The 25837-nt window shown below is 37.7% G+C and overlaps 1 protein-coding gene across 1 annotated transcript; it reads left to right on the top strand.

Annotated features, from left to right (window-relative positions):
- Positions 1-24051, top strand: SUZ12 (SUZ12 polycomb repressive complex 2 subunit). Its single transcript, XM_015645761.2, has 16 exons — positions 1-444; positions 3224-3270; positions 3364-3428; positions 8151-8219; positions 9756-9805; positions 11037-11122; positions 12483-12714; positions 13488-13590; positions 14885-14990; positions 15765-15942; positions 18787-18878; positions 19335-19478; positions 20176-20333; positions 20618-20816; positions 21314-21393; positions 21719-24051. The coding sequence occupies exons 1-16, from the start codon at positions 138-140 to the stop codon at positions 22062-22064; spliced, it is 2262 nt and encodes a 753-aa protein (XP_015501247.1). The 5' UTR covers positions 1-137; the 3' UTR covers positions 22065-24051.
- Positions 24052-25837: the final 1786 nt, after the last annotated feature.

The raw sequence follows: 25837 nt of genomic DNA, 5'->3' as shown, positions 1-25837 counted from the left end.
GAGGGGAGCGGGGCGGAGGAGACTTGGCGGAGTTGGAGCGCGGCGCGTCCCCCCCCCCGCCTCACGCACCCGCCCCGGCCGGCCCTGCCCGCCCCGCTCGGTCTCTGTCCCGCCGGGGCCCGCCCGGGGCCACCCCCATGGCTCCTCAGAAGCACGGTGGAGGAGCGGGGCCCAGCTCGGGCTCCGCTGGCGGCGCCGCCGGAGGAGGAGGTGGCGGCGGAGGAGGCGGCGGGTTTGGGGGCTCCGCCGCGGCGGCGGCTCCCGGCGGCAAATCCGGCGGTGCCGCCGGCGGCGGCGGTGGCGGAGGAGGAGGCAGTGGGTATTCGGGCGGCTCCTCGGCCTCCTCGGCAGCGGCGGCGGCGGCAGCGGCGCTGCCCCCCGTGAAGAAGCCGAAGATGGAGCAGATCCAGGCCGACCACGACCTCTTTCTTCAGGCCTTTGAGAGTGAGCACCGGGTCGCCGGAGGAAGTGGGGGCCGACCCGGCGGGACCGGCCCGGGCCGCCGCGGAAAGGGCGGGAGGAGGAGGGGAGGGCTGTGGGGAGCAGGGGCTTCCGGGGGTAAACACGGTCGGGGGATGGAGGGAGGGAGCGGGGCCCGGGGAAGGCGGGTGCCGGCGGGGCCCGGGCGGAAGCGCGGGGAGCGGGGCCGGTGTGCGGGAGGGCGGCGAGAGGCGCCCGGGGCCCGCGGGGCGGAGGGCGAGGGGGTGTGTGTGTGTGTGCTCGCGCCCAGCGATGAACTTGGTTCTCAGTAGCACTTCCCATCAGGCTTTCGGGGCGCCTGCTTCCCTTCCGTCCTCCGACAGCCCCTGTAGGCTCTGGGCAGTGAGAGGCGAAGGGGCCCTTTCCTCTTTGGCCTCTGCCGTTTGAGTCTCTTTCAGGGACAGGACGCGATTAAGAGTTCGCTGTACTTGGTTTTTCTTTGTTTGGCACTAATTTTCACTTAGTCGAGGTTTCGTATTGGAAATTGACCTTTGCGACCCAGGCATCCCCCCTGTATCAGTCCCACATAGGAGAAATCCCCCTGAAGTCACTAGAAAGTTGTGTATGGAAGTCTGGTTTAAAAGCACAGTGGAGCAGTAAACTTAAGTTGTGCTAAAAGATTTCTGTGTAGTTGCCAGGATTTGAAGGGAATTTTTAATTCCCTACTTGAAGACGTGATCCTGTTTTGGGATTGGTGCTGTCAATGCTCACACTTGCTGTAGACGGTGACAGTGTTGGAGTTCTTGGTGTAGTCTGGAATAATGTGTGGCCGTTTGAGTCTCAGTCCTTTTAACAGCACTCTGTGTTCAGTAAATACTGTGCTGCAAATGGGTCAAGTGGCAGACTCGAGTTTTAAGAGCTTTTCTCAGTGTCAGTGCCCGAAGTGGAAAAAATTCTTCTGCCCGTGGCTCAGTGTGTCAGGCAAGGGAAGCACAGAGCTGAGCAGGTGGGGATCAGGAGGAAGCTACAGGGTAGATATACATACATATTATATACATAATGTTAACCCTGTAGTGCAAATATCATGGTAAAACTGCAGTAAGTAAATACTGGATTAAAAAAATCCTAACACATGTAGTATTGAGTCACATTCTTCCTGACTGTTTTTGTCCCTTTTCAAGGTCATGTGCTAGGAAAAGATAAAAGATTTATTTTAAGCTTTTGCTGAGTAATACAGACTTGTGAGACATATGTCTCTATGCAGGTTGAAGAGTGTGTTTTAGAATTTTTCCACTTGGGAAAACTAATGTTGGAGCAGCAATGCGTTGCCTTTGAATTAAGTTACATTCTCGTGAATGTAACTTAATTTTCCGAACATTAAGAAATTATAATTATGTCATGGAGTTTTTGAGACTGAAGAACCTGGGGTGTCTTTTTCAAAGTTGCGGCTACTCTGTATTTTCACTTTGTGGCAAAGTGTGCATATCTTAATTTCTTTTATCTTGATTTGAAAAATACAGATTTTATTCTGATAATTTTCATTAAGCAGATTTTTCCTGGCTTCCATCAGACTTCTAAAAGTAAAAACTGTGATCATTTTAAGATTTCCTTCTCTAACAGTAATACGTATCTTTAATTATGTGTTCCATGGGGTCTTACATTCGTGACTGTAGAAATAAGACTGAATCATATCTTTAAAAAAGGGTAAAGGACATAAAAAGTTGTCCTTTTCTACTTCTAATTGCAGAATTCCACACAATAAGGTTGCCAGCTATATGAAATAAATGTTTTGCAGTCATATGAAAAGAAAATTTGATATTTCTTTAAAAATGAACTTTGTTTTCTGTATGTGGGAAATGGAGGCAGTGTTGCCAGCCTTAGAATGAGCATCAATGCATTGTCTATTCTCTTTTTTTCTCTCCACTTGATGTGTATTATCAAGTCATTTATAAGTTTTTTGCTTATGTTACTTAGTGAAGTTGGCTTTTATTTCAGTTTATTTCAGTTCTTATTTCCATTTAGTTTGGAATTCTTGTTACAAATAACGGGGTTCAGACAAAACTCTTCTTGTCCTTATTTAACTTAACTGGTTAAAACTAAACTGAAGATCTTCCTCTTGTCTGTAGGCAAGTCTTGATCCTTTGAACGTTGTTTCTCAGACATGTTTGAGATGGTGTTGTGCTTTAGTGTCCATTTTGTGAACAGCTGAATTATCTTCTCTCCTTTTGCACTTGGAAACAGTAGTTGCTTTACTAAAAACAATGTTAATTGTCCACCTTAGAATGATCCATAATGGATCATAGTCAACTGACAGTCTGTGTTCTTGTTTCAGTACCTGCTGCAAGTGACCTTGGTACTTGCCAGAAGTGTAAAGCAATCAGAATCCAAATTGTCTGACTGTGTAAATTTATTGTGCTATTCTGGTACTGTAGCAGATGTGTTTATTGACTTCATGAAGAAAACTTACCTATGTGACCATAGCTTGTGATATGTTGAGATATTTTTTCTGTCCTTTAATGATATAAAGCATGTAAGAAACACATTTTGTGGAAAGCAGGAGCAGAGTTGAGTTGTGACCTCTGATTTGTGGCACCTTAAACAAGAAGTTGCTTTGTGTTGTAGAATTGGTGAAATAACCTTGAATGTGATAATTTGGAGTTATTTGAACATCCTGATGCTTAATAGCTTTTTTGATAACTGTTTCAAAGTAATTGCTATACTAAGTTAGATACTTTTTATCATTATAAGACTGTGTTTCTGGAGGTATAAGTTACATTGGATAACACGTGTTCCTTTTTCTCAGAACCAACACAGATATACAGATTTCTACGTACCCGGAATCTAATAGCAGTGAGTAATTGGTTTTACCACTCCTTTACTTTGCACTTGTAGAAAAATTTAATTTAAGCATAACCATTTTCTATTTTCTTTTCCCCCCTGCAGCCAATATTTTTGCACAGAACTCTCACTTACATGTCCCACAGAAACTCCCGAACAAATATCAAAAGGTAAAATTGCTTTTGTAAAGTAATCCTAAAATGTTCACCATGTAGCAGAAGTCCAAAAAGCAGTGGAGGGTGGCCTCCTCTTTTCTTTTCAAGGAACTTTAAAATGCATACTTCAGTGTACTGTTGATCTCTGAGACCTAAAAGACTTTTTGCAGTGTTAAGTGTATGTGTAGCATTATCCATGTGACTTCTGTGAATACTGGGAGTATTCAAATGTGGAGAGCTATCTGCAGAGTCCTAATTCTACCCTGTTTGTTTTCTATTTTGGAGAACTTATTTTAAAAAAAACAACAAAACTGTATTACATCTCAGCTCTTGTAATCAATGGTGCTTAATCATAATCATACAAAATATTGCATTTTTAACTAGCATGACTACTTGTCTTTGAAACCAAAACCCAAATGAAAAACTATTTTGTATTTGGGTTTTAAATAAAACTATTAGCTTTGTTAATTAGTTGTGAAAGAATCTGGTAATTATTTCTATAGTTATTTTAAAAGCTGGAAAATAAAGCAGGTCTGTTTGTACTATTTTAGAAGAACAGCAAATACTTAAGAGGTTGCTTTGAACTGGATACACCTGAGAGATGGGCTTCAGTTTTGATATTGCAAAATAGTCATTCCTGTCATGTGAAGTGCTACAGCTGCCTGTCAGTGGACCTGAAAACACAGAAACACTGCAGAGGGACAATGCAGTGTACATTATTTATTAGGAGAATCACGAGGCCCTTCCAGTTACTTACTTCCCCTTCACTGAAAATCCTTTGTTACAGTTTAGACTTAGGTTGTAACCTGAACATGTAGTTTAAAATATTTTAACACCAAAGTTCTTATTGCTTAGAAACAGTTGCTGTGGGACTTAAGTATGACAAATATGCAACAAAATGTGATTATGCAGACAATTCTAATTTAAACTTCGTATTTATATCTAAGGGAGGTAATATTTGTGTGATCTGTTGATCATTAGAATTTTGCATATTTTTATTTAAATTTAAGGAGCTATTTATGACAGTATTGGATCTCTTGGATATTGTTTAATGTTCCTGCTAAGAGTTTTAATGCCACAATATAAATTTTTCTTAAAAACTGTATCCATAGCATACAACTTCAGATACTTAGGACAGATAATGATCAGATTTATTTTTTTAAACTTGAAGTTGCAGCTTACTTTTTCTTACAAAATTTACCAAAATGAATTTTTTACTCATTTTAAAGTGAGTCAGAACAAAATTTTTAGAAATTATTTTCAGGCAGTTTTGTTTTTCGTGGTTTAGTTTTGTTTGGCTTTTTCTAACTATAATTGTTAGAAGTTCTTGTTTATAACTTAGATTAATTCATTATTGATTGAAATGTGTATGTTACCTGAAAGTGTTTTGTTGGATATCTGTTGTACTTGCTGGGAAGCAACTGACAATTCTTTGCCTGTGTATTGTTATCCACTGTTCCAAATTCCAGTTGATTCAGCTGCACAAGTAATTCTTGGTTTCTGTTTGAAACACACTGATTTTTACCAGTTCCCTTAACACTTTGTTTTAGAACTGTGAGTTTAGTTGGGAGGTGTTCTAATAACAGATTACAGCTGTTTCTTTCAATAGTTCTGACAATGCTGACTTACTGAAATCATGCTTGTAATTATGTCTAGGAAGATTAAATAAAACACTTCAGTATGTTTTCTTTATAAAATAATGCAACAGAAGTGAATGTGCATAGTAGAAAAGGGGAAAAGCCAGAAAATAATTGTGAAGTGTGTTTCCCCTGGGTTCCCTCTGCCCTTTTCATGCTCAATCAGTACTATGGCCCTTCTCTTTCAGCCTACTTAAAACCACAGAAGTTGTAATTTAAAGGTGGTTTGGACTTAGAGTTTGGCAAAAGAGTCTGAACTGCACTTCCTGAGGGGATTAACAGGATCCTTGTTTGCTGATCTGTGCTGGTAAATACTTACAGATATGTGCAAGACCTGAATCACTATTCTTCATTCAACAGAAGTAATTAAGGTCTATGATCTTGTTGTTTTGGTGAAAAAGGGACTTTAAAAGAGAAGAAATATCTGAGACTAGAGAAAGTTGTCCTGTGGTTCATATATAGCAAAATCGATGTTCTGGTTTCAGTACAGTGAAAATGATAGTAGAGTTCTCTTTGCATAGAAGTCTTTTCTGGAACTGTTAGCCTGCTTACATGGACTATACATCTACATTAATTTATTCCCCTAGAACTCCTAAATGTTGCCATTGTAAATTGCTGAAAATCGTTTTGATTTCCATTTCAGTAAACAGTATCATAAGTAAAATATAAAGAACTAATCTCCAAACTTAATAGACCTTACTTAAAGAATAGTAACTATGGCTCCAAGTCTTTTACCTCCAGCTCTAGATAGTCTGAGAAAAATGCCAGACAAATTTATCACTTGGAGATAAGGAACTAAAACTGCATTTTTACCAGGAAATTATCTACTGACATTGCTCCACCTGTTTAATACTGAGAAAGTGTTTAGAAAACCTGGAATGATGAGAACATAGGAAAATGGTCATAGGGAATAGTTGATGGTTATGTGTCAGCCTGGGCTAAAAAGCTATTGAAGTTGCTGCTTTTTGGAGAGGTGATGGGCTTTGGTCACCTGACACTTGATGGAGAGCTGAACTGAGCTTTGTGTCTCTGGGTCTCTCTTCAGGTGTTAGTATATTATTAGACTTAATGATAGTGTTGGAAAGAAGTTACTAACTGTTAATAAAATGCTTCACATACAGTATTTGGATAAAGGAATAATTACATTATTTATTGGCAAAATAATGGCGTGCTATTATGTGACTTCTAATACTTTGCTAATTATTACTTTTCTTGCCTGGAATAAGAGTGGGTGGAGAAAGGAATGCACAAGATGCACATACTTGTTGCACAAGTAAATGCTGTCTTGAAAATCCTGAGTGTGAGGGATGGTTATTGCAAAAACTTAATTTTGTCTTTTTTGCATGGGAACATGGTAACATAAATAGTAATTAATTTTAGAGAAATTTCTGCTCTTACAAGTTAACTTCTTACAAGTTAACTTCTATTTTTAGTTTCTCTGTAAGACTTTTTTTTTAGGAGGGCTCTCTTGTTTTGACTAACCTGAGTCTGGATTTAGCAAAGGTTGTGCCACTGTTCTTTTTGGATCAATGATGGTCGCATACTAAGTACAAGTTTTGTCAGATGTTGGTATATTTTATGAAAGATGGTTAATTTTCCCCCATTCTGGGATCATATTTGTCTCTTAGCTGTTTTTTGGCTCGTCTTCTGCTCATGACATAACTTTGCTCTAAATCTGTTTTAAGCAATTCCTCAGTCTGGAGAAAGCCTTCCAAACTTGCTGTTCTGCAGAACAGTGGCTGCAGAGCACTTACCTTAGAACATGAAACTTTTAAGAAATTGCTCTGTTCTTAGCACCTCTTGCTTTAAAATTGACCACTGCAATGTTTATTTTAACAATCCCGTGTTTTAGTGTAGGTGAGTCCATTCTTCAGTCATATGTGTGACTCTTGGGCTGAGAAGAGCTTTGAATCAGTGATTGTTTACTACACAAATCATAATTGTTTTTCCCCTTGTTATCTGAGTGCAGCTCTGTAGTTTTTGTTGCCCAGTGTTGCTGTTTAGTCACCATGAGATGTGTAACTCAATCATTCACGAGCATTATGTGCTGACTGCAGACAGAGTGACATCAGTGTTTCTTCAGTCAGGGTATTTCTGTATACAAATGCTTCCCACTTCCCCAAAGCATGGCATTGCTCCCTCTGCAAGAAATCCAGTGTTTGGCAACTGTTTATGTCCTTCTCACTCCGTTTTTCTAAGGTATAAATGTAAAGAAAAGGTGCCCTCACACTCTTGCATTGTCACTGTAGACAAGTGCAATTCTGTGGGCATCTAGATCCAAGAGTTAACTTGCCTTTATTGAAAAAATGAAAGACTGTTCTGTAACATGTTGAATAACTTCTGCTCATGAGTGAGCTTTATTTAGCAATGAATATGAAATTGTATGTATGGTAGAACAGGCTGAACATATGAGTATGAACAGACTGATGTCAGAATTACAGAGAGGAAATATTTGAAGTGATTATTCTGTATGACATTGTTGTCATTGGTTGTCATTGTCCCATTTCCTGTGAGTGTGCTCCAAAGGTAGCTTCCAAATTCATTGCTCTTTGCATTGTGTCCATTTAATAGAAATGTGTGGAGAAATAAGGGTTTCTGGTTTTAATTAGGCTTTTTACTTTTTTGACCTATAAGTTTTTAAGTGTTTTTCATTATTATGATCAAGATTAAAATAGTAATGACTGAGGGGCTGACATGTCAATTTCTGGTATGTACAAGTATCAGTAAAACAGGAAGATTTTCTTTGACAAAGCTGAAATATGGTTAAACATGTTCATTGCAAGGGTTTCAATATGTTGCTGTTAAATTAAACTTCTTACTAGCAGTAGGATTACTGTTGCAAGGTCTGGGTTTAATTCCTTGTATTATTTTTGATTCTACTTGAGAAACAGTTGTGTCCCTTTTAACACAGGCAGGATGCTAGATCTAAAAAAGTATGTATGTGTCTAAAGGGTCTTTTCTGAAGAGGAGTCTAAAATGGTATATATAGACAGTTTTAAATGGAAAATCAAGTCAAAGCTCAGGCTGAATACATTTTCTTGCTGTAAGTTGTGGGTACATATGTATGTGTAAAACTATGCTTTTTGCTTTTTCCTCACAGGAAAACATTCAAAGTAGATGACATGTTATCAAAAGTAGAGAAAATGAAGGGAGAACAAGAATCTCACAGGTACTATCCTGCTATATACTTCTTATGTGTGTGGGTACGAATGAGTACATGCATGGGCTGAATCAAAAGTCCTTTTGACTGATAAAGTGCAAATGATAAAGAGTCATTACTTGAAGCAAATAGTTGCTGTTTGAAATGTTGCTTCCATAATCTTAAAATGTATGTATGTATGCTGGTCACTTAACTTGGAGAAAAGCAGTACTGGGATAAACTTCCAGTATTTGTTGTGGCATCTCTTAAAATGTATATAGAAACCTCAAATAGGTATTTGCCTTGTTTTTAGAAGTGCCAGTTGTGTCAGTAAGTAATCTCTGTGTGTTGGAATTAAAAGTAAAAACATGAGGTGGATTTGGGAAAATATCATGAAGTTTTATTACTTGGAGTTTATGTTGTTGTATACTTGTTATTTTTAACCTGCTCTTTTCCCACCATGTTTGCAAATCATTAGACTACTTCAGAGGCAGCTAGATACAGTGTAGTCTGAAACAAACTTATAAATTATGTTCTAAGAGGTTTTACAGATTTACTGTATATTATTTTTCTTAATTATATTTTGCTCCATGTATTGTGATTAGTTGATTTGTTGAAACAACATAAAATATTGATTTGTGTGGTGTTGTTTTTTGTGCTTTCCAAAGGAACAAAAATGTGCTTTAGTGTGGAAAAGTAACTTAGATGAATGATGCAAGTTGGTGTAGATAAACTCCTTTGAATGCTTGAGCAGATGGGCACTTCTGTTGATCATTTCAGAGCTCTTGGGAATGTTTGTGTTTAAAAATAAGTGTGGAGTGTCAGGCTGTATCTGCCTGAGAAGTGAAGGTGCACGAATTTGTGTCTGGTGGTGTAGTGGGACAGATTCTATTCTGTTCAATGTGTACTTCAGAAGTACTAAGTGGTTTTCAGGCCCTTTTTAATCTAGATTTATGAATAATTGTTTTAAATGGAAATATGCCCTGAATTTTACAATTTAAAGTAAGATGGGTCTGTAGTCAGCAGAAGAGTTTAAGCTGTGAAACAAAACAGATGTAATTATTATTTTGATTGTATATGGTATGAATGATATGGACTTGATATAACTGACTGTCTGTTTCTAAAGGTACATGTTCCCCCATGTAAAGATTCTCATTACTGAGCTTAAAATACTTGGTTAGGTTTTCTTTCAATCTACACCAAGCCCATTCAGGGTGAAATTCTCGAAAATTTCCAGCAAAAGTGAAGTCTGTTGCTGATGACTGTCCAACAAATGTGTTTTGCCTGCCTGTGGAGGCAAGATCTTCTGTCTTCAGGCAATAGTCTTCTACTGTAGTACTTAAATTTTTTTTATTTTAATGTATCAAGTCATAGAGTACACAGAGAATGAGTCTGTTAGGAGAAAACTAGTGTTCATTCTGCATCAACTGCTGTATCCCAGCAGTTTCTGAGTTAAAAGGATAGAGTGAATCATTAGTTCTGTACTGAACATCAGTGAAGTGATTGCTGTGAGAAAAAAACACTTGTTCTAACATTTCCTTTTTTCCCCCTCTTTTTCCTGTTTAGCTTGTCTGCTCATTTGCAACTTACATTTACTGGGTTCTTCCATAAAAATGGTATGTTTGCCAATTGATCCATTCCACTTTTAATTTGTATAACACCTTTGAAATTAGTAGAGATCTTTGAGGGGGATATTTGAATGTTTTTACTCTCTGCTGTTTGGATGCAGGTTTTAATTTACTTGTTCAGCCTATCTCATTAGTTGTAATTCAGTAGTACTTTAGAAATGTTGTAGTGTAATTGTGATGTTAAGAAGATAAGAATTCAGGGTTTTAGTCAAAACAGTGATTTTGAGAAATACTTCAAACCATCATCCATTCAAACAGAAATAGACCTTGAGGAAAGTGATTCTTTCCCAAAGAATTTGATTTTTCTGGGAGTAGTCTTTGGTGTTTGAAGTAGCTTTAAAAAACCCCACAGCCCTCAAATAGCTAGAAGATTCAGTGGTCTCTACTTTAAAATAGAAGTGTAAGAAAAATTTTTCAAGTCAAATCTAGGAGTGAAGGAAAGGCCATGTCAACAAGTATGAAAATCATGTAAATTATATTTCAGTGACTTGAAGTCATTGCATGGTGTCTTTCAAGCACATAAGGATTTGCCTCTCAATATCAAAATTGACTTCCTCAACCAGAATGAAGAGTTGTATTGCTCTGAGAGCAAAAGCTGTTTGTCCAATAAATTAAAATTATATTACTAATTTTTTGGTTGCCATTGCTGATCACACCACTGGCAACAGCATTCTTGAAGATTACAGGCTCTAGGAAATTTATTGTGCAGTCTCTGAAACAAAGTCTTATTTTCCAAGACTTTTTTTCATGAGTACTTTAACAGCTATTGTGCATTTATTTAGTCTTGCATAATGTCTAAGGGGGGTGGCATAATTTTGTTTTGTTTTCCTATCTCATAGCATTTGGATCTTAAACCCAAATTTTAGGTTTGCAAGCTGTAAAGAAAAAAATTGGGAAAAATAATTTGACTCGTATGTAATTAGTGTGTTCCAGCTGTCCTTAAATCTGCTCATAACATTTTTTTCTGTTACAAAAAGTAACAGGCTTGCTCTTTTAAACTTTGGAGATCAGTTATATCTCTTAATTGGTTAATATGAGAATAATTAGGACATATTCTCAAGTGGGAATTTGTAGCAAGTTTGGGGAGAGTTGAAACTTAAGAATGTGGTTAGAGATCTTTGTACCTGGGAGGTGCCTGTGGTTAAAAGTAATTACAGATGGATTTATATCATTGAATAGATCTTTGCTTTTTCAGAACTTAAAATACTTTTCTGTTTAGATAAGCCATCACAAAACTCAGAGAATGAACAAAATTCTGTAACTCTGGAAGTACTGCTGGTAAAAGTTTGCCACAAAAAACGAAAGGTAAAAATGATCTGACAAATTATTAATATACATTAAAGCAAAATGTTTACCTGCTTCTGGAATATCTTAAGTAACACTGCCATAAGGTGATTCTTCTGTTGAAATTAGCCTTTAAATTTAGGAACTAATGTATTCAAATTGTTTTCAATTGGATTTTGTGCTGCTTTATGAGAAATGAGTTTTTAAAAACATTCAACTTGGTTGTTTGAATTCAGCTTGTAAATCACATCCACTCATTGTGAATTTCATCCACTTCTGGTTTTACTTCAGTTTTTTTGTGTGTCACATCATTAAAGTATTCATTCTGTTGTGTTGTGCAGAGGCTTAAGGAAACCAGGCAATCACAAAACCATAAAGTAGCCTATGTGTTTCAGAGTTTAGGAGTAAAAAGGAACAAATTGTAATTGTTTTGAGCTCCTCAGTCATCTGCCAACTCTTGTTTCTTTCCTTGCTTTTTCTGTACCTGTGGTTTTTTTACTTTGATTATTTCAATTATTGCACATTTTAGCTACCATAAATCATAAGCAATTTTATATTTATTTTTAAAGCATCTCTGAATTTGCTTGCAGTTTTAGCTGTGCTAATTTCACATCAGCTGGCAAATTACCTTCCCAACTATGAGAGTATGGGAGGCTCAGTAATGCTTTAGGTTTTAGCCAGAAAGGGAAAGATTTGCAGTCAGAGCTGTGTGTTCTTCCCTGATGCTAGGCTGATTTGACAGGTTTTTAAGAATTAGTACTGTTTCTAGCCAATTTTGTTAATTGTTATAATATGGATAAATGTAGTGAGATCAGGAGGTGCTAATGGTTATTACAAATGTTTTGCTGCAAATTTCATACTTAGGCCATCTTGTCTTGTTTTCCCAATTCTACACAATGTTCAATGATCTCTTTGAGAGATAACTGAATGTAATAAATCATAGGTAAGTGGTTCCTTATTTCACAGATAGCACAAAGTGTACTTTGAAATATTGCAAGAAGATAGGAAACCCTTAAAAATATATATATATACACAAAAAATTTAATTTCTTCAGGTAAACAAGTTAGTATCAATGACTGTTCTACAGTCTCTTTAAGTGCCTCATGTTAGTGTTATTTTAATCACATAGAGAAAGATGGCTGCTGCCAGAAGGGGTTATAGAATGCCAGTTTTATTTACACCTACAACTATCTGGGTTTGCATTTAAAATCTGGGGCTGTTCCAGACTTTTTTATTTATATCTGTTATAAGGCTTATTATAAGGCTTATTTTCAAAAGTTGGCAGAACAAGTACAGTTCAGAAATGACATCAATTTAAATACTTACTGTCTTTATTTCAAAGTCTAAGAACCTGAACCTTATCTTTCTTGTTTTGCTGCAGGATGTCAGTTGTCCAATAAGACAGGTTCCTACAGGTAAAAAGCAGGTGCCTTTAAACCCAGACCTCAGCCAAATAAAACCAGGCAACTTCCCATCACTTGCAGTTTCCAGCAATGAGTTTGAGCCAAGCAACAGCCATATGGTGAAGTCTTACTCATTGTTATTCAGAGTCACTCGCCCAGGAAGGAGAGAATTTAATGGACTGATCAATGGTGAAACTAATGAAAACATTGGTAACTTCAGCCTTTAAATCTGCTTTTGCAAGGTTTATCTTGTGGGCACGCATGGAGTTGTCTTGATGAGCAGTGTGGGTCACACTGTGACAAGGGCCAGTAATAACTGAGTGATTGAGCTTTTATTTGATTGCAGTCTCTTTTGAGATGGGGCTGAAATTCAGCTGGTAGCTAGAAATTGTGCTTCTGGTTTTGTGTAAATTTAACACCACTTGTTTTTAACGTGATGCTGAAGGTGTGAGGCAACACCATTAGTGGGTGAACAGTGCAAAAGAGCCTGTGGTCACTGAGTGTCATTCCTCCACCAACACTGGTCACTACTGACTCACTGTGGGTTCTAGCAGAGTTTTTCAGCAAAACTAAATGACAAGCCAGTAGAAAAATACCTCAGTAACAAATTTTCAAAAGCTATTTTCCTAATCCTGTTGAGAAATGTTACAATACAAATGTTACAGCCTTGGAGAGTACATGTCGAATGAAAAACTTTATTTCTTACTATTTTATGGCCATGAGAGGAGGAAGATCAAATCCCAAATTCTTTATACTGACAGAATAATACAATGAAATTTTAAATACATGAGAGAACATATCTAAAATATGATTACTGTTAAGCTAAGTGCTCTTTTATTATTGCACTCTTTTATTGTCCTTCTTTATTGTATGGCACATCTGGCACAATCAATAGCCAGTTATATTTGTGAGTGCATAGAGACTGTTGGATCTTTAGAATCCATGCTTATATAATGATTGAATACCATATTTCTTATGTGCAGATGTCAATGAGGATCTTCCAGCTAGAAGAAAAAGAAACTCTTCAAATCGTGAAGATGGAGAAAAGACATTTGTAGCACAAATGACTGTATTTGATAAAAACAGGTAATATTGTAAAAACAAATATAGCTTCTATTAATCATTAGAAATTTGATAATAAACTTGATATGTTCTTTGTTACAGTGTAGGTTGTCTTTGGCTGCATTTTAGTTATTTACAATAAGAACTAGGCTTGTTATGTTTTTATAAAAAAACCTACAGGTTTCATAACACATTTTATACTGAGACCTATTCAGTGATTACTGTAAATGATTCCCATCTGTGAACTTGAATATTGTCCTGTCAGTTTGCATTAGTTTGTCTGTTCCTTGCTAGTTTTTGACAGATGTAATTTCTCTGGTTCTGTTAAAGATGAGTGACAGCATAATTACAAAGTTAAACAAAGACAAGGTCTCTGAAATACCCTTACTGCTTACATTCTGTTAGAAGGCATAATTTTTTCCATACCCACACTGTTGCTGATGTAGTCAGAGGTGTCATTCTGCTGACAGCTACAGAAGACATCAGTTCTCCATTACTACAGGACAATCAAACAAGTAGTTAAAATTGTAACAGGCTTACTTTGTCATGTAGCTTAATTATTTATTATCATGTTACTACTTAATGTATTTCAAAGAAGGTGGAGTGGGGTGAACTCATGTGTCAATAGCTTAGAGCACTCTAGATCCAGTTCAAAAGATAAGGACCAGATTATTTCCTGGGTGGACATTTTGGTTGTTTGTGCTGCAAAGGGTCATAGTGCCACCAGCCAAAATACAGTACATGAAAATAAGAGCTCTTTCCATGGCAAATGCAGGTCCAGGTAGGTAGATATTTAGATGATTTCTTTATCAATAAAAATGGAGCTTGAAGAAAAATCTGCTTAAACCAGCTCCAACTAAATCTGACAAAATGGTTATTTATCCAAATAGGGTTTTGAGAAGTTTGCTTTTTGAAGAAATGTCTTTTTCTAATCTGTATCTTCTTGAAAGTCTTGACAGTATTTTGTTCTTTTCTGTTACTTAATTCCACTGGAGAACTTCAATATGCTAAGCAGGAACCATTAGATGATTTTGTAGTGATGATGAGCAAGAGCATTCTCAGGCATGCTTTTGTATAAATGAGACTGATTTGCAGCAGAACCAAATCATGCATAAAAATGTATATATTTTTGGTTTAGTCTTTAATATTTTTCTTTGTCATGGATGATGTTTGCCTAAGATTTAGACCTAGCCAAATAAATTTGCTTGAAAATATGCCTTTAGGTTCATGGAAGTTTTAATTACTGTAAAATAATGCATTTTAATAGACAAACAATAAAGGAGCTTTTTTACACATAATACATATTTTGTCTTGACAGACGCTTACAACTTCTGGATGGGGAATATGAAGTGGCCATGCAGGAAATGGAAGAGTGTCCCATTAGCAAGAAAAGAGCAACATGGGAAACAATTCTGGATGGGAAGGTATGGATTGTTTTAGTGGCTGAGAGACCTGTCTTCACAGGAAGTAATTATTTTTGGGAATGTATGGACATGCATTTTAATTCAGCTCTCAGTTTAGAAAGCCCTGGGTACACTGGATCATTAATACAAGCAGATGTCAGCTACTGTAATTATGGCAGCTGTCTCTTTTCAGTGATGTCTGAATCCCTGACCTAGAAAATCAGGCCATTTAAATGCTATTCTAACGTAAGTTGGATATATCAAAATGTATTCTAAGTTGGACATACCAAAAAGGAGCAAACTGCAGAATATTTAAGGGGAAGAAAGAGGAACCAGACAGGTGTGATCCTATGTACATACCTTAAGAGAATGCTGATAAAATGTAATGATGAAAAGAAAAGGATATATCAGTGTAGGAGGAAGGGCTGTGAAGAGAGAAGTTGTTGACTGAGGTGAATTAACACTCAGTGATGCAGTGACTGTATGTACTTACATAGTCATGCTCATGTGTCCTGGGAGAGTATGAGTTGTAAGTGATTGAAGAGAAGAACTTGAAGATTCCAGATGGTTGCAAAGTATTTGTGTCTCAACATGATCATATGATTATGAAAAAAGCAGAGATTATCCAAATTATATAGTAAAAGTACAGTTATAAGCTCCACTATCCTGATTAGCCTTTACCTGCATTAAAATAAATTACATTAGTCTACATTCTGTGAATATTTTCTCATGATTGTTTTTGTGAAGACACTTATTCTACTGTTTTGGTTTTTTTTCATTTCTCTTACTCTCCAGAGGTTGCCTCCATTTGAAACATTTTCTCAGGGTCCTACACTTCAGTTTACTCTTCGTTGGACAGGAGACACAAATGATAAGTCTACAGCTCCTATAGCTAAGCCTCTTGCAACACGAAATTCTGAAAGCCTCCCTCAAGAAAACAAGCCCAATTCTGTTAAACCTACTCAGACTATAGGTAAGCAAACTTTGGTTTTGCTGCTGAATAATCATCTGCTTAACCCTTGTGTTAAGCAAGGGCTTACTGGTGCAGCTGCTTCAGGTTATTCTCAACAGAAAAAAGGAAAATTGAGTGGGTGGCTTTGTTATATTTTGTACATTTTTTATGGTTAAAAGCTAAATATCAGGACAATATTGAAGTGATTATATACAATGCTTGTAAATCCTGCTGTGAAATACATTGGGGAAAATCCATCATTAGGATTTCTGGGATTGTCTAGTTTGCCCTACTCGCTCCAATTATGGTTCTGTAAGTTTCTGGATTTATAGGTGCCCTCGTTTCAGGTGGAATAGAGTTAAATTTCTTCTCAGTGGCTGCTTTAGTGCAGTGTTTTGCATTTAGGTTGAGAATAATGTTGATAACACTGATGTTTTAGTTGTTGCTAAGCAGTGTTTAGACTAAGTCAAGTACTTTGTAGCTGTCACACCACCCCACCCTCAAAGAGGCCAGGGGACACAAGGGGCTGGAAGGAGACACAGGTGGGACAGCTGGCCCGGACTGGCCAGAGGGATATTCCAGCCTGTATGGCTTCAGGCTCACTATAGAAACTAGAAGGAAAATTGGCCTAGATGCCATCTTTATTTTATCTCACTCCCACTAGTTTGTGACTTTGAATTAGAACCTTGTGTTGGCAGGTAGAGCTCAAGGACATTTGAAAGACTTAAGTTGTACAGAGAGCAACAGGCTGCACCTGTTGTTTCAACACCTATGAACACACCTAGATTCTGGATTGGTACCCAGTTCACTTCAGAATAATCAGCATTTCCAAGCTTGTAACTGGATTGGGACTCTGAGAGTAAGGAATCTCCTTGTTGTAGAAGTGATTATCTGGAGTGCAGTGGTTCTGTCCCCAGGCTTGGTCTCTGGGGCATGCAGTGAGGCACCACTAGTGAGGAGTTGATAGTGCTTTGGAGAACTTGTCAAAAATGGCATTTCAGTCTGAGTTTGGTGATGCTTTGTAGATGAGTAGTGAATCTCAGCAAGGAGATTACTATTATGAGAAAAGCACTACTTTTCTAAACATGGTTTTTATGCAGTTGTGTTACAGTAAATGTTGAGAAACATAATGGTGAGACTTTCTAAGAGTGGTGATTCTTTATGCTGATTTTAGAGCTTTAGTGTGATAAAGAAGTCAGAGCAAGAAGAATTTCACCCTACCTGTGCAGAAGCCAGTGTCTAGAATGACCCCTAACATCCTCAGCCAACCTACAGGCATCTTTCTCTTTGGAAAGAGTACAAGAATATTTAAATAGGACTGATATCTGTTTCCTGCATTGAGTATTTTACCTGAGCTAGGGATTGCAGACACTTGGGCTTCTTCCATTAGGATGAATGGCTGTCAGTGCACACAAACATGAAGTAATTCCAACAGAACCTGGGAGGTCCTTGAACTTTTGCTGTAGAAATTGTTCTGCTTTCTCTTTACTTCCTTATACCAGGCTTCCTTTTATTTTAGTTTCTTGGAGATCTGTATTGTAATTTGTTAGGTAGGTTTTATGCCCAGACTTGTAAAGGAAATGAGAGTTGAGTTGACTAACTCTAGAAGCTGTGTGGTAGTTTACTGTAATAAATGTAGAGTCAATAGGAACATGGCAAGGCTGCATTACCAGTGTAACCTGGAACCCATTTTTTCTTCCATCAGAAAAGCTAAATGTTCCAGTAAACTGATAAAGTTACAACCTTCCCAAATAGTACAGCCAACTCTTACACACAGATATACCCTAGTGTAATGTGCAGCATTGTAGGGTTTTTTTTTATGGTTCTTCTGTTTGCAGTGTCTGAATATCATGAGAGTGAAAACTGTACAAAACTTCTATCAGAGCTTCTGATAAAGATCCACTTTCCCAGTGGTACATAAATTTGGTGTTGTCGTTTTACTTTGGCATATTTCCCAAGGCAGACCAGGGGAATAAAGACATCAAAGATTTTCTAAGTATGGCAGCTTAAACTTTGCTGTGATTACAAAGTTCTGAAAGTAACTGGTAGAAAAGCCACAGAATTGGGATTTCTCTGATGTGGTGCAGGCTAAAGTGTCAGGCCTCTCTTTTTCATACAGCAAGGAAATTTTATCTTCTTTCTTCTTAAAATACTAAGTACAGAATAAGTGCATCTTCTAAAAGTTAGGGGAGTAGAGCTGAGCCTTGTTTTCCTATCTTTATCACCGTTCAGAAGCAAGTAGGGTCATTATTTGGTTTCTCTTGAGGGCAGATTTATAAACCTGCTTCGTTACGTGGGGTTTCTCATTAGCTGTATGAAATCAAATACTCTTATAGATTAAAGTGTATGGAAAAGATGCCAAAGCAACTGCCATTACATATACAAATAGTGTTCAAGGGTTAAAGTTTCAGTTAAGTATTTTTTGTGATTACTTATATTTCTGCTGCCTTTTAAGAGACTTGTGGAACTCTTTAAACTGAATTTAAGTGAAGCATTTGAATGCAGTAATCTGAAAGCAGAGATGGTCTTTATTTCCCAGCTTTCAGCTATACATAAAGAATTCTCTGTTTAAATGGAATAAGAAAAATGTTGCTTTCTACCTGACCTTCTTAACTTCTCTGAATGATTCTCCAACACTGGAGATAATCTTGTGTTAGAAGTGGGTTTGCCTGTAGTTTTGTGAAGGAAGCTAAACATCCAGACTTCCTTGTTGCTGGTGGAAGCTTCTTATGTCAAACGAAATTCAATTAACCTGTTTCCTTCAGCAGCAGTGCCCTTCTCAGAACTTCCATACTTGGGTAAGAAACAGTGTTTATCTGTTCCTCTGCACCAAAGAAATGCGTGTCTACATGTGTTTTTTTTCAGCTGTGAAAGAATCTTTGCCTACAGACCTTCAAACAAGAAAAGAGAGAGATGTTTTAAATGAACCTCGACAGAAGTTGCGAATATTTTACCAGGTATAGGAAATAATCATTAGAGGGAAGAAACAGAATCTAAATATTGTGTGGCATTAAAATGTTTGCTTGGGAGCTGGGTGGAAATTTCCATTCACTCTTTTAGTGGATGCCTTAAAGAGTCTCAGATTCACAGACTGAAAGCCATTCCAGAGACTCTTCTTTATGGAAGTATTCTAGAAAACTAATCTTCCTGGGGGCACATCTGATGTTCTGAAAGACAAAGGACGTTCCTTGTTAGACCTCTGGAGGGGGACAGGTGGGTTGCCAGTGAGGAAAAAAAAAATAAATTGAAATACCCGTGTTTCAGTACACTGAGCTAATACAGTGTTCCCAAGATCTTAACTATTGCTGTTGAGGTCTCCTGTAACGACATCCAACTTGGTTTGGGGGGTTGGAAGTTAATGAATGAAACATTTGGTGCTAATTCTGAGCTGCCTGTTCCTTTGTTTGCATCAGTTCCTGTACAACAATAACACGAGGCAGCAGACCGAGGCCCGCGACGACTTACACTGCCCCTGGTGCACACTGAACTGCAGGAAACTCTATAGTTTACTCAAACATCTTAAACTCTGCCACAGCAGATTTATCTTTAATTATGTTGTAAGTAATCATTTTTCAGTTCAGCACTATGAAGCTCTGTACAGTCTGTCACAGATACTACAAATGCAGGGATTCTGTTTCCAGCTTAGTAAGTTGTAGGGCTGTATCTACATGTTAGAAGCTGCTTTCTGTGAATGTTTGTGTGTTAAATGGAGCAGAAATATTGTGGGGTTTATTTTCTTTCTTTTTTAAAATATATATATTAAATAATGCTGACCATTGGAGCATTATTCTTCATATGGAGAGAATTATTATTCACCATCATATTATTCACCATAATGGAGGCTGAATTCTAAATGTAGCTACTGCTTTTGCATCAATGTGTACTTTGATGTAAAAAGTAATGTAATTATATTGGTTGGAAGGATCTTGAAACTCTAGGAAATATAGAAATTTAGCAATCTTTAGATTTAGAAATTTAGCAATCTTTTGCTGATGTTTTTCTTAATTTTATAATTTGTTCTGAGTGGCTTTGTATAAAACAGTAAAATAGTACAGAGCAAGGAAGCTTCAGTGTAATTTGCTTCTAGAGGTTAAAAATTATTTGGGTGTTGTGAAAGGAAACTTAGAGCTATATCAGCTGTATCAGGTTATTGACAAGGTGGTATTTAAGATACTCAGAATTTAGAGGTGACTCATTTAAACCTCTTGATGCACTGTCATTACTGTCTACTGAGTGTTTGCAACTGTGCTCCAGTATCATCCAAAAGGTGCTCGGATAGATGTGTCCATCAATGAGTGCTACGATGGCTCCTACGCAGGGAACCCCCAGGACATCCATCGCCAGCCCGGCTTCGCCTTCAGCCGCAACGGGCCCGTCAAAAGAACTCCAATCACACACATCCTGGTTTGCAGGTAGGGAGCTGCCAAACAACCTCTGTGTGTGGGTCACAGAATCAGCTATGCTGGAAAAGACTTGGAGGTCATCAAGTCCAACCTGTGGCCTAACACCACCTTATCAGCTAATCCATGGCACCGAGTGCCACATCCAGTCTTTTCTAAACACCTCCAGGGAGAGATTTCCCCACTCCCAACATTTTTGCAGGCTGGAACTTAAAATAATTTGTGTTAAACGGTGACAGGTCTCAGTTTTTGCATCTCTGATGTGCTGGTAACAGCAGTGACTTTGCCTTTGGCAGGCCAAAGCGCACGAAAGCGAGCATGTCCGAGTTCCTGGAGTCAGAGGACGGAGAGGTGGAGCAGCAACGGACGTACAGCAGCGGGCACAACCGGCTCTACTTCCACAGCGACACCTGCCTGCCCCTCCGCCCCCAGGAGATGGAGGTGGACAGTGAGGATGAAAAGGACCCGGAATGGCTTCGGGAGAAAACCATTACTGTAATTATTCTGTTTGTACAAAGTTATTTTAAGTGGATTGTGGTTTTTAGAAGATGGTCTGCAGTTGTTTTAAGGAACAACTGGCACATGTTGTGAAAATTCTGCATTTTAGGAGCAGGAAATTTTGCTGAACTACTGTTGATGGAAATTGATGGAATCAAAGTTTGTTTTTTCAAGTATGCCTTCAGTTTGCAAAGTTAGTTCAGTCTCCTTGTGTTCAAACAAGTTTTCTTTGTGGCTGCTTTTCTCCTTCAAAGAGGAGATGCTGGAATCAGGAGCACACAGTTTGGGCTGTATATAATAAGGATATAATTTATCATCAAAAGTCTCTACATCAAATGACATTTTTCTAACTTTTCTGGCTGCAGACCCTGAATTTTCTAGATGTATTTTTGTGTGTAAATTGAATTTTGGGTATGCTCTCACTACTTGGCCACAGATATGCAGTTTTGATGGGTATGTTTGTTTCTTTTCCTATCCTTCCTCCCAATCTCCAGCAAATTGAAGAATTTTCTGATGTTAACGAAGGAGAGAAAGAAGTGATGAAATTATGGAATCTTCATGTTATGAAGCACGGGTATGTTTCTGTGCTTAGTTTTGATACAAAAAATTACAATATAGATTTGGTTATCATTTTGCATTGCAATTCACTAAATACTTAAAATTCAGTTGGCTCAGTTGTTTAGGAAAGGGTCATTAAAGGATAATTTGTAATAAGCTTTTGAGAGTTTTAAGCTTTTAAAGATGTTCTTGTGCCTAGTAGAGTTTGGGCTTTGAAAAGAAAAAGTACTGGACTGTGTAATAGCTGCTCTATACAGTTAGATTGATAAATCATGTTGTAGAGTATCTTTTGGGTTTTTAAATTGTTCTGCTTGCATACTGATGGCTTTCTTATTTGACAGGTTTATTGCTGACAATCAAATGAATCATGCCTGTATGCTGTTTGTTGAAAATTATGGACAAAAAATCATTAAGAAAAACTTGTGTCGAAACTTTATGCTCCACCTGGTCAGCATGCATGACTTTAACCTCATCAGCATCATGTCCATAGACAAGGCTGTGGCCAGGCTCCGAGAAATGCAGCAGAAGTTGGAGAAAGGAGAATCGGCTTCCCCAACGGACGAGGAATCTTCTGAGGAACAAAGTGGGACAGCAAATGGATACAGTGAAAATACCATGAGAGAGAGGATTTCAGAAGTGGAAAGCATCTCAGGTGTCACGAAACAGAGCAAGAAACAGAAGCTCTGAAGTCAAAAGTCAATTGTCATTCAACGGACAAGCATTGAAGTGACATTCTTAGGGTGCATGAGCTCTATAAAGAATTACACACAGAAATACAGAGATTCCAAACAGGCACTGCTGGATGGAAGTAAATGATTTCAACAAGGATGTTGTTTAAACAGGGTTTTTATTCAGTTACTTATGCAAGTACTACATGTATATTGGTTTTGGTGATGTAATGACAATATTCTAAGAGTTTGAGCATGAAGAGCAATATAAAAATCTTTTTGTAATTTTAGTAATTAGTGTCTTAAGAACTTTATGGAATTTACATAATTTAAGTATATGTAAAACTGTTTTTATATTAAGATTTTTGCATCTGTATCTGGCTGTTTTTCCTACCATGAAGTTGTGAAACATTAGGGAAAGGGGATTGGGATACAGTTTCTGCTTTTCTTATTTAGAAATTCTCCAGCTTTTTGTGAAAATAACGTCTGACTATTTACAGTTTAACCTTGATCCTTGTATTTGAAATCATTTATCAATTGATCATAAATTACAAATCAATTTCTTTTACACTAAAAATTATCAAAGTTGGCAAACTTAGCACTTCCTTTGTCTTGTGCCTGTTTGGAAAGATCTTGGCTTTTCACATTCCAGACACAGCGAAGTACCACCTTGGCTTTTTGAGGTTTAACCAGCAGTTTGGGTTTCGTGGATAATTCTGATGTATCGATCGCCCAGTGTACCATTTTAAACTTGAACATTTAGCTCCTTTATATTTTTATTACACATTTACACAGCTACAGAGAGGATTTGGATGCAGCCCCTTGTGCCTGGGGTTGCCCATCCTGGGGTGCCATACTAAGGCCGGAGCCTCGTGTCCGTCTGCAGGCGCTGCGTCGCCAACTTCCCGCAGAGTTCTCGCCTCAGCACAGACTGCAAGGCCAGGCCGTGGGTTTAGCTTTGGCTTTCGAGATGCCACTCTTGAGGGAAAAATGCACTGTAAAATCGGACCAGAAAATGTGTTGCACTTCTTATGTAAGTATTCTGTGATGTATTGTATTCAATACAGATACTAAGATGCTGACTAAACTATATTTGAGCAGTTTTGCACTGCTGTTAACACATTTTACGCATACGTTTACAGATTTTTTCCAATGGAAAGTGGTTTCACTACTGGTACAGTATCAGCACCGAAGGGTTTTATTCCAGCAAGCACTGTGGTTGAGTGACATCACCTCAATTTTTTATTATCCTTAAAATATTTCATTTTTCATATTCTTTATTTATAAAGGAACAATGCTGCTGTAAATACAGGTATTTTTTGTTTTTTATTTCATTCCATCACCATGAGATGCAGTTCCCTATTTGTTGAAGGGGTATATAAGCTTTCTAATGGTGTCTTCAGAAATTTATAAAATGTAAATACTGATTTTGATGGTCCTTAAGATGTGTTTAACTGTGAGACTATTTAACTAATGGTGTGGATGTGATTCGTCATCCAGTATTAAGTTCTTAGTCACTGATTTTGTGTACAAAATAGGAAAGAGGGAAACTGCAGCTTTTCATTACAAATTCCTTGAATTGCCAGCTCTCTTTGAGTTTTAGCAAACTCTAATTATGCCTCTGGATAGTACATCATGCATTTCTCTCTGGCTTTAATTTGCTAAAGCTGTGCACATATGTAAAAAAATAGATTATTTTAGGGGAGATGTAGTTCTAGAATTATTGCTTATGTCATTTCTTAAGCAGTTATGCTCTTAATGCTTAAAAGAAGGCTAGCATTGTTTGCACAAAAAGTTGGTGATCCCCCCAAAAATAGTAATGAAATTACTTCTGTTCAGTAAACTTTGTATGTCATGTCAATTTATAATAAAAGCTGAAAAAATCCCCTTGTTTTCTATTTATAAAGATGCCTTTTCTATTTGTACCTTTAAAGATGCCATGTAGGTTGGTTAAAAAGAATTTGAATGGTACAGTAGATGTAAAAACAAAAGAAAACCCTCCCCCCCAAAAAAAATCCCTAAAACAAGTTCAGCTGTTTAAATGAACCATTGTTTTTCATTAAATGTTTTGTTTGAAATAAGCTTTTGTACATGAAGTTCAGTGATACAAAATCTGCCATGATGGGTGTCCAGTCATTCCATGTGCAGAGACCTCAAGCAGCAAAACTCTTCTGCATGACTTAAAATTTGTGTTCTCCTTTGCCAGATTGTTACAGCTCTACTTAAGGTATCTCCATAATTTCCAGTGTTTTAACCAGATTATAGTAACTTTGATTCCCCTTGCTTGGGGTAGAATTTGAATACCTGAGATGGGTATAAGTGCTTTACTGTGCTGAACTTTCATTTATAGAAGTGCAAATGAAACATTATTGTGTTGTCAGTTACAGAACTAAGATTTGTGTCGTTTTTACATGAAAGTGGTTCATTTTTTAGACATTTTACAAAGTATTTGGCTTATATGGGGTAAAGTTTAAATAGGTGTCAGTTAAATCCCATTTCTCTGGGACTGCAGAGGATGGATGCTCCAAATACTGTGGGACAAGTCAGGAACTGCATTGCTTGGCCAAGTGGTGACTGGAATGGGAGTCACTGAGAACGTTTTTCCATGTTAGGATTCAGGTCCTGAAATGCAGGCTGTGCCAGCTGGGCTCTGCAAACTGGACCTTGGGCTGCTGTTGGGGCAGTGTGTTCTCTCTAATCTCCTGATCTGGCCTTCAGTGTGCTCATGGCAGGTTTTAGTATTTTGTACTTGGTGATCACAATAGGTTTGTGAACCCCAACCTGGAACCTAATATGATTTGAATATTTAATTCAGTGTATTAAATACTGTATTCAAAAGTGGCAGATGAATTTCTAACCTTCAGTGTACATTGCTTGGAGTGTGTCTTGAATGTAGCCCTTGAATTATGAGGGATGGGGTAAAGATTCAGTGTCTAGAATGAAGCAGATACCCATGATTTTAACTGTTGTGATTATTTATCTAATCAACAACACAGAACTCCCAAACCACACAATTCCCCAAACCAGAAATATGACTTTATCTTTGGCAATACAGAAGGCATTCTGTGAAGGCAACTTTGACAGTGTTGTTCCAAGTATTTCTTCATTCACAGAAGTCTGGTGCCATCATCAGCGAGTGGAGGCGTTCCCTGTTACAAATCTGTGGTTTCACATCCAAGAAAACCAAGGCACTGGAGTAGGTAAGTCCTTCCCTGACTCTGACCTGCAGTTTTTAGGCTGTTCAATTTGAGAGCAAAGCTGCAGCAGTGGAGGAGAAACATTTGGCATCTTGTCATGAAGGAAGCTCATGTGAATGGAGTATTTATGAGAGAAAGCTGCCAAGTCAGCAACTTCACTTACTGGTTTCACAAGCTGTTTTTCCTTTAAAAGAGACCAAAGAACTGGAACAGGCTCCAGGTAAAGCAGAACTAAGGGAATGAAGTAAAGCTGTGTGTTAGTCCAACAGGAACTTTATTTGAAGGTGATTAAAGACCCCTTCTGCTGGCCAAAAATTACAGATGTGTAAGAGTTGCACCATGGAACGCACAGTAAGAGATGGGAACAGTAAAATAGAATTGTCTAATCAGCTGTGATGGAATATTGAGGAAAATAGCTCATAGATTCTATAACAAATTTTATTAGAAGGGAAAAAATACTTTTCTAAGAGATGTCAGTTAAAATTTGGAACCAAAGGTACATGCACAGGTGGGAAAACCGGAAAAAAAATGTGTGGGGCTTCTGAGAGACAGAAGATAAAATAAATGGGAAAAATAAATGGGGAGAAGCTCTTAA

Source organism: Parus major, chromosome 18 (genome assembly GCF_001522545.3).
Source record: "Parus major isolate Abel chromosome 18, Parus_major1.1, whole genome shotgun sequence".
In the NCBI taxonomy this organism is placed as follows: Eukaryota; Metazoa; Chordata; class Aves; order Passeriformes; family Paridae; genus Parus; species Parus major.
The sequence above is the reverse complement of the archived record's forward strand: the minus strand, read 5'-3'. Positions and strand labels throughout refer to the sequence as shown.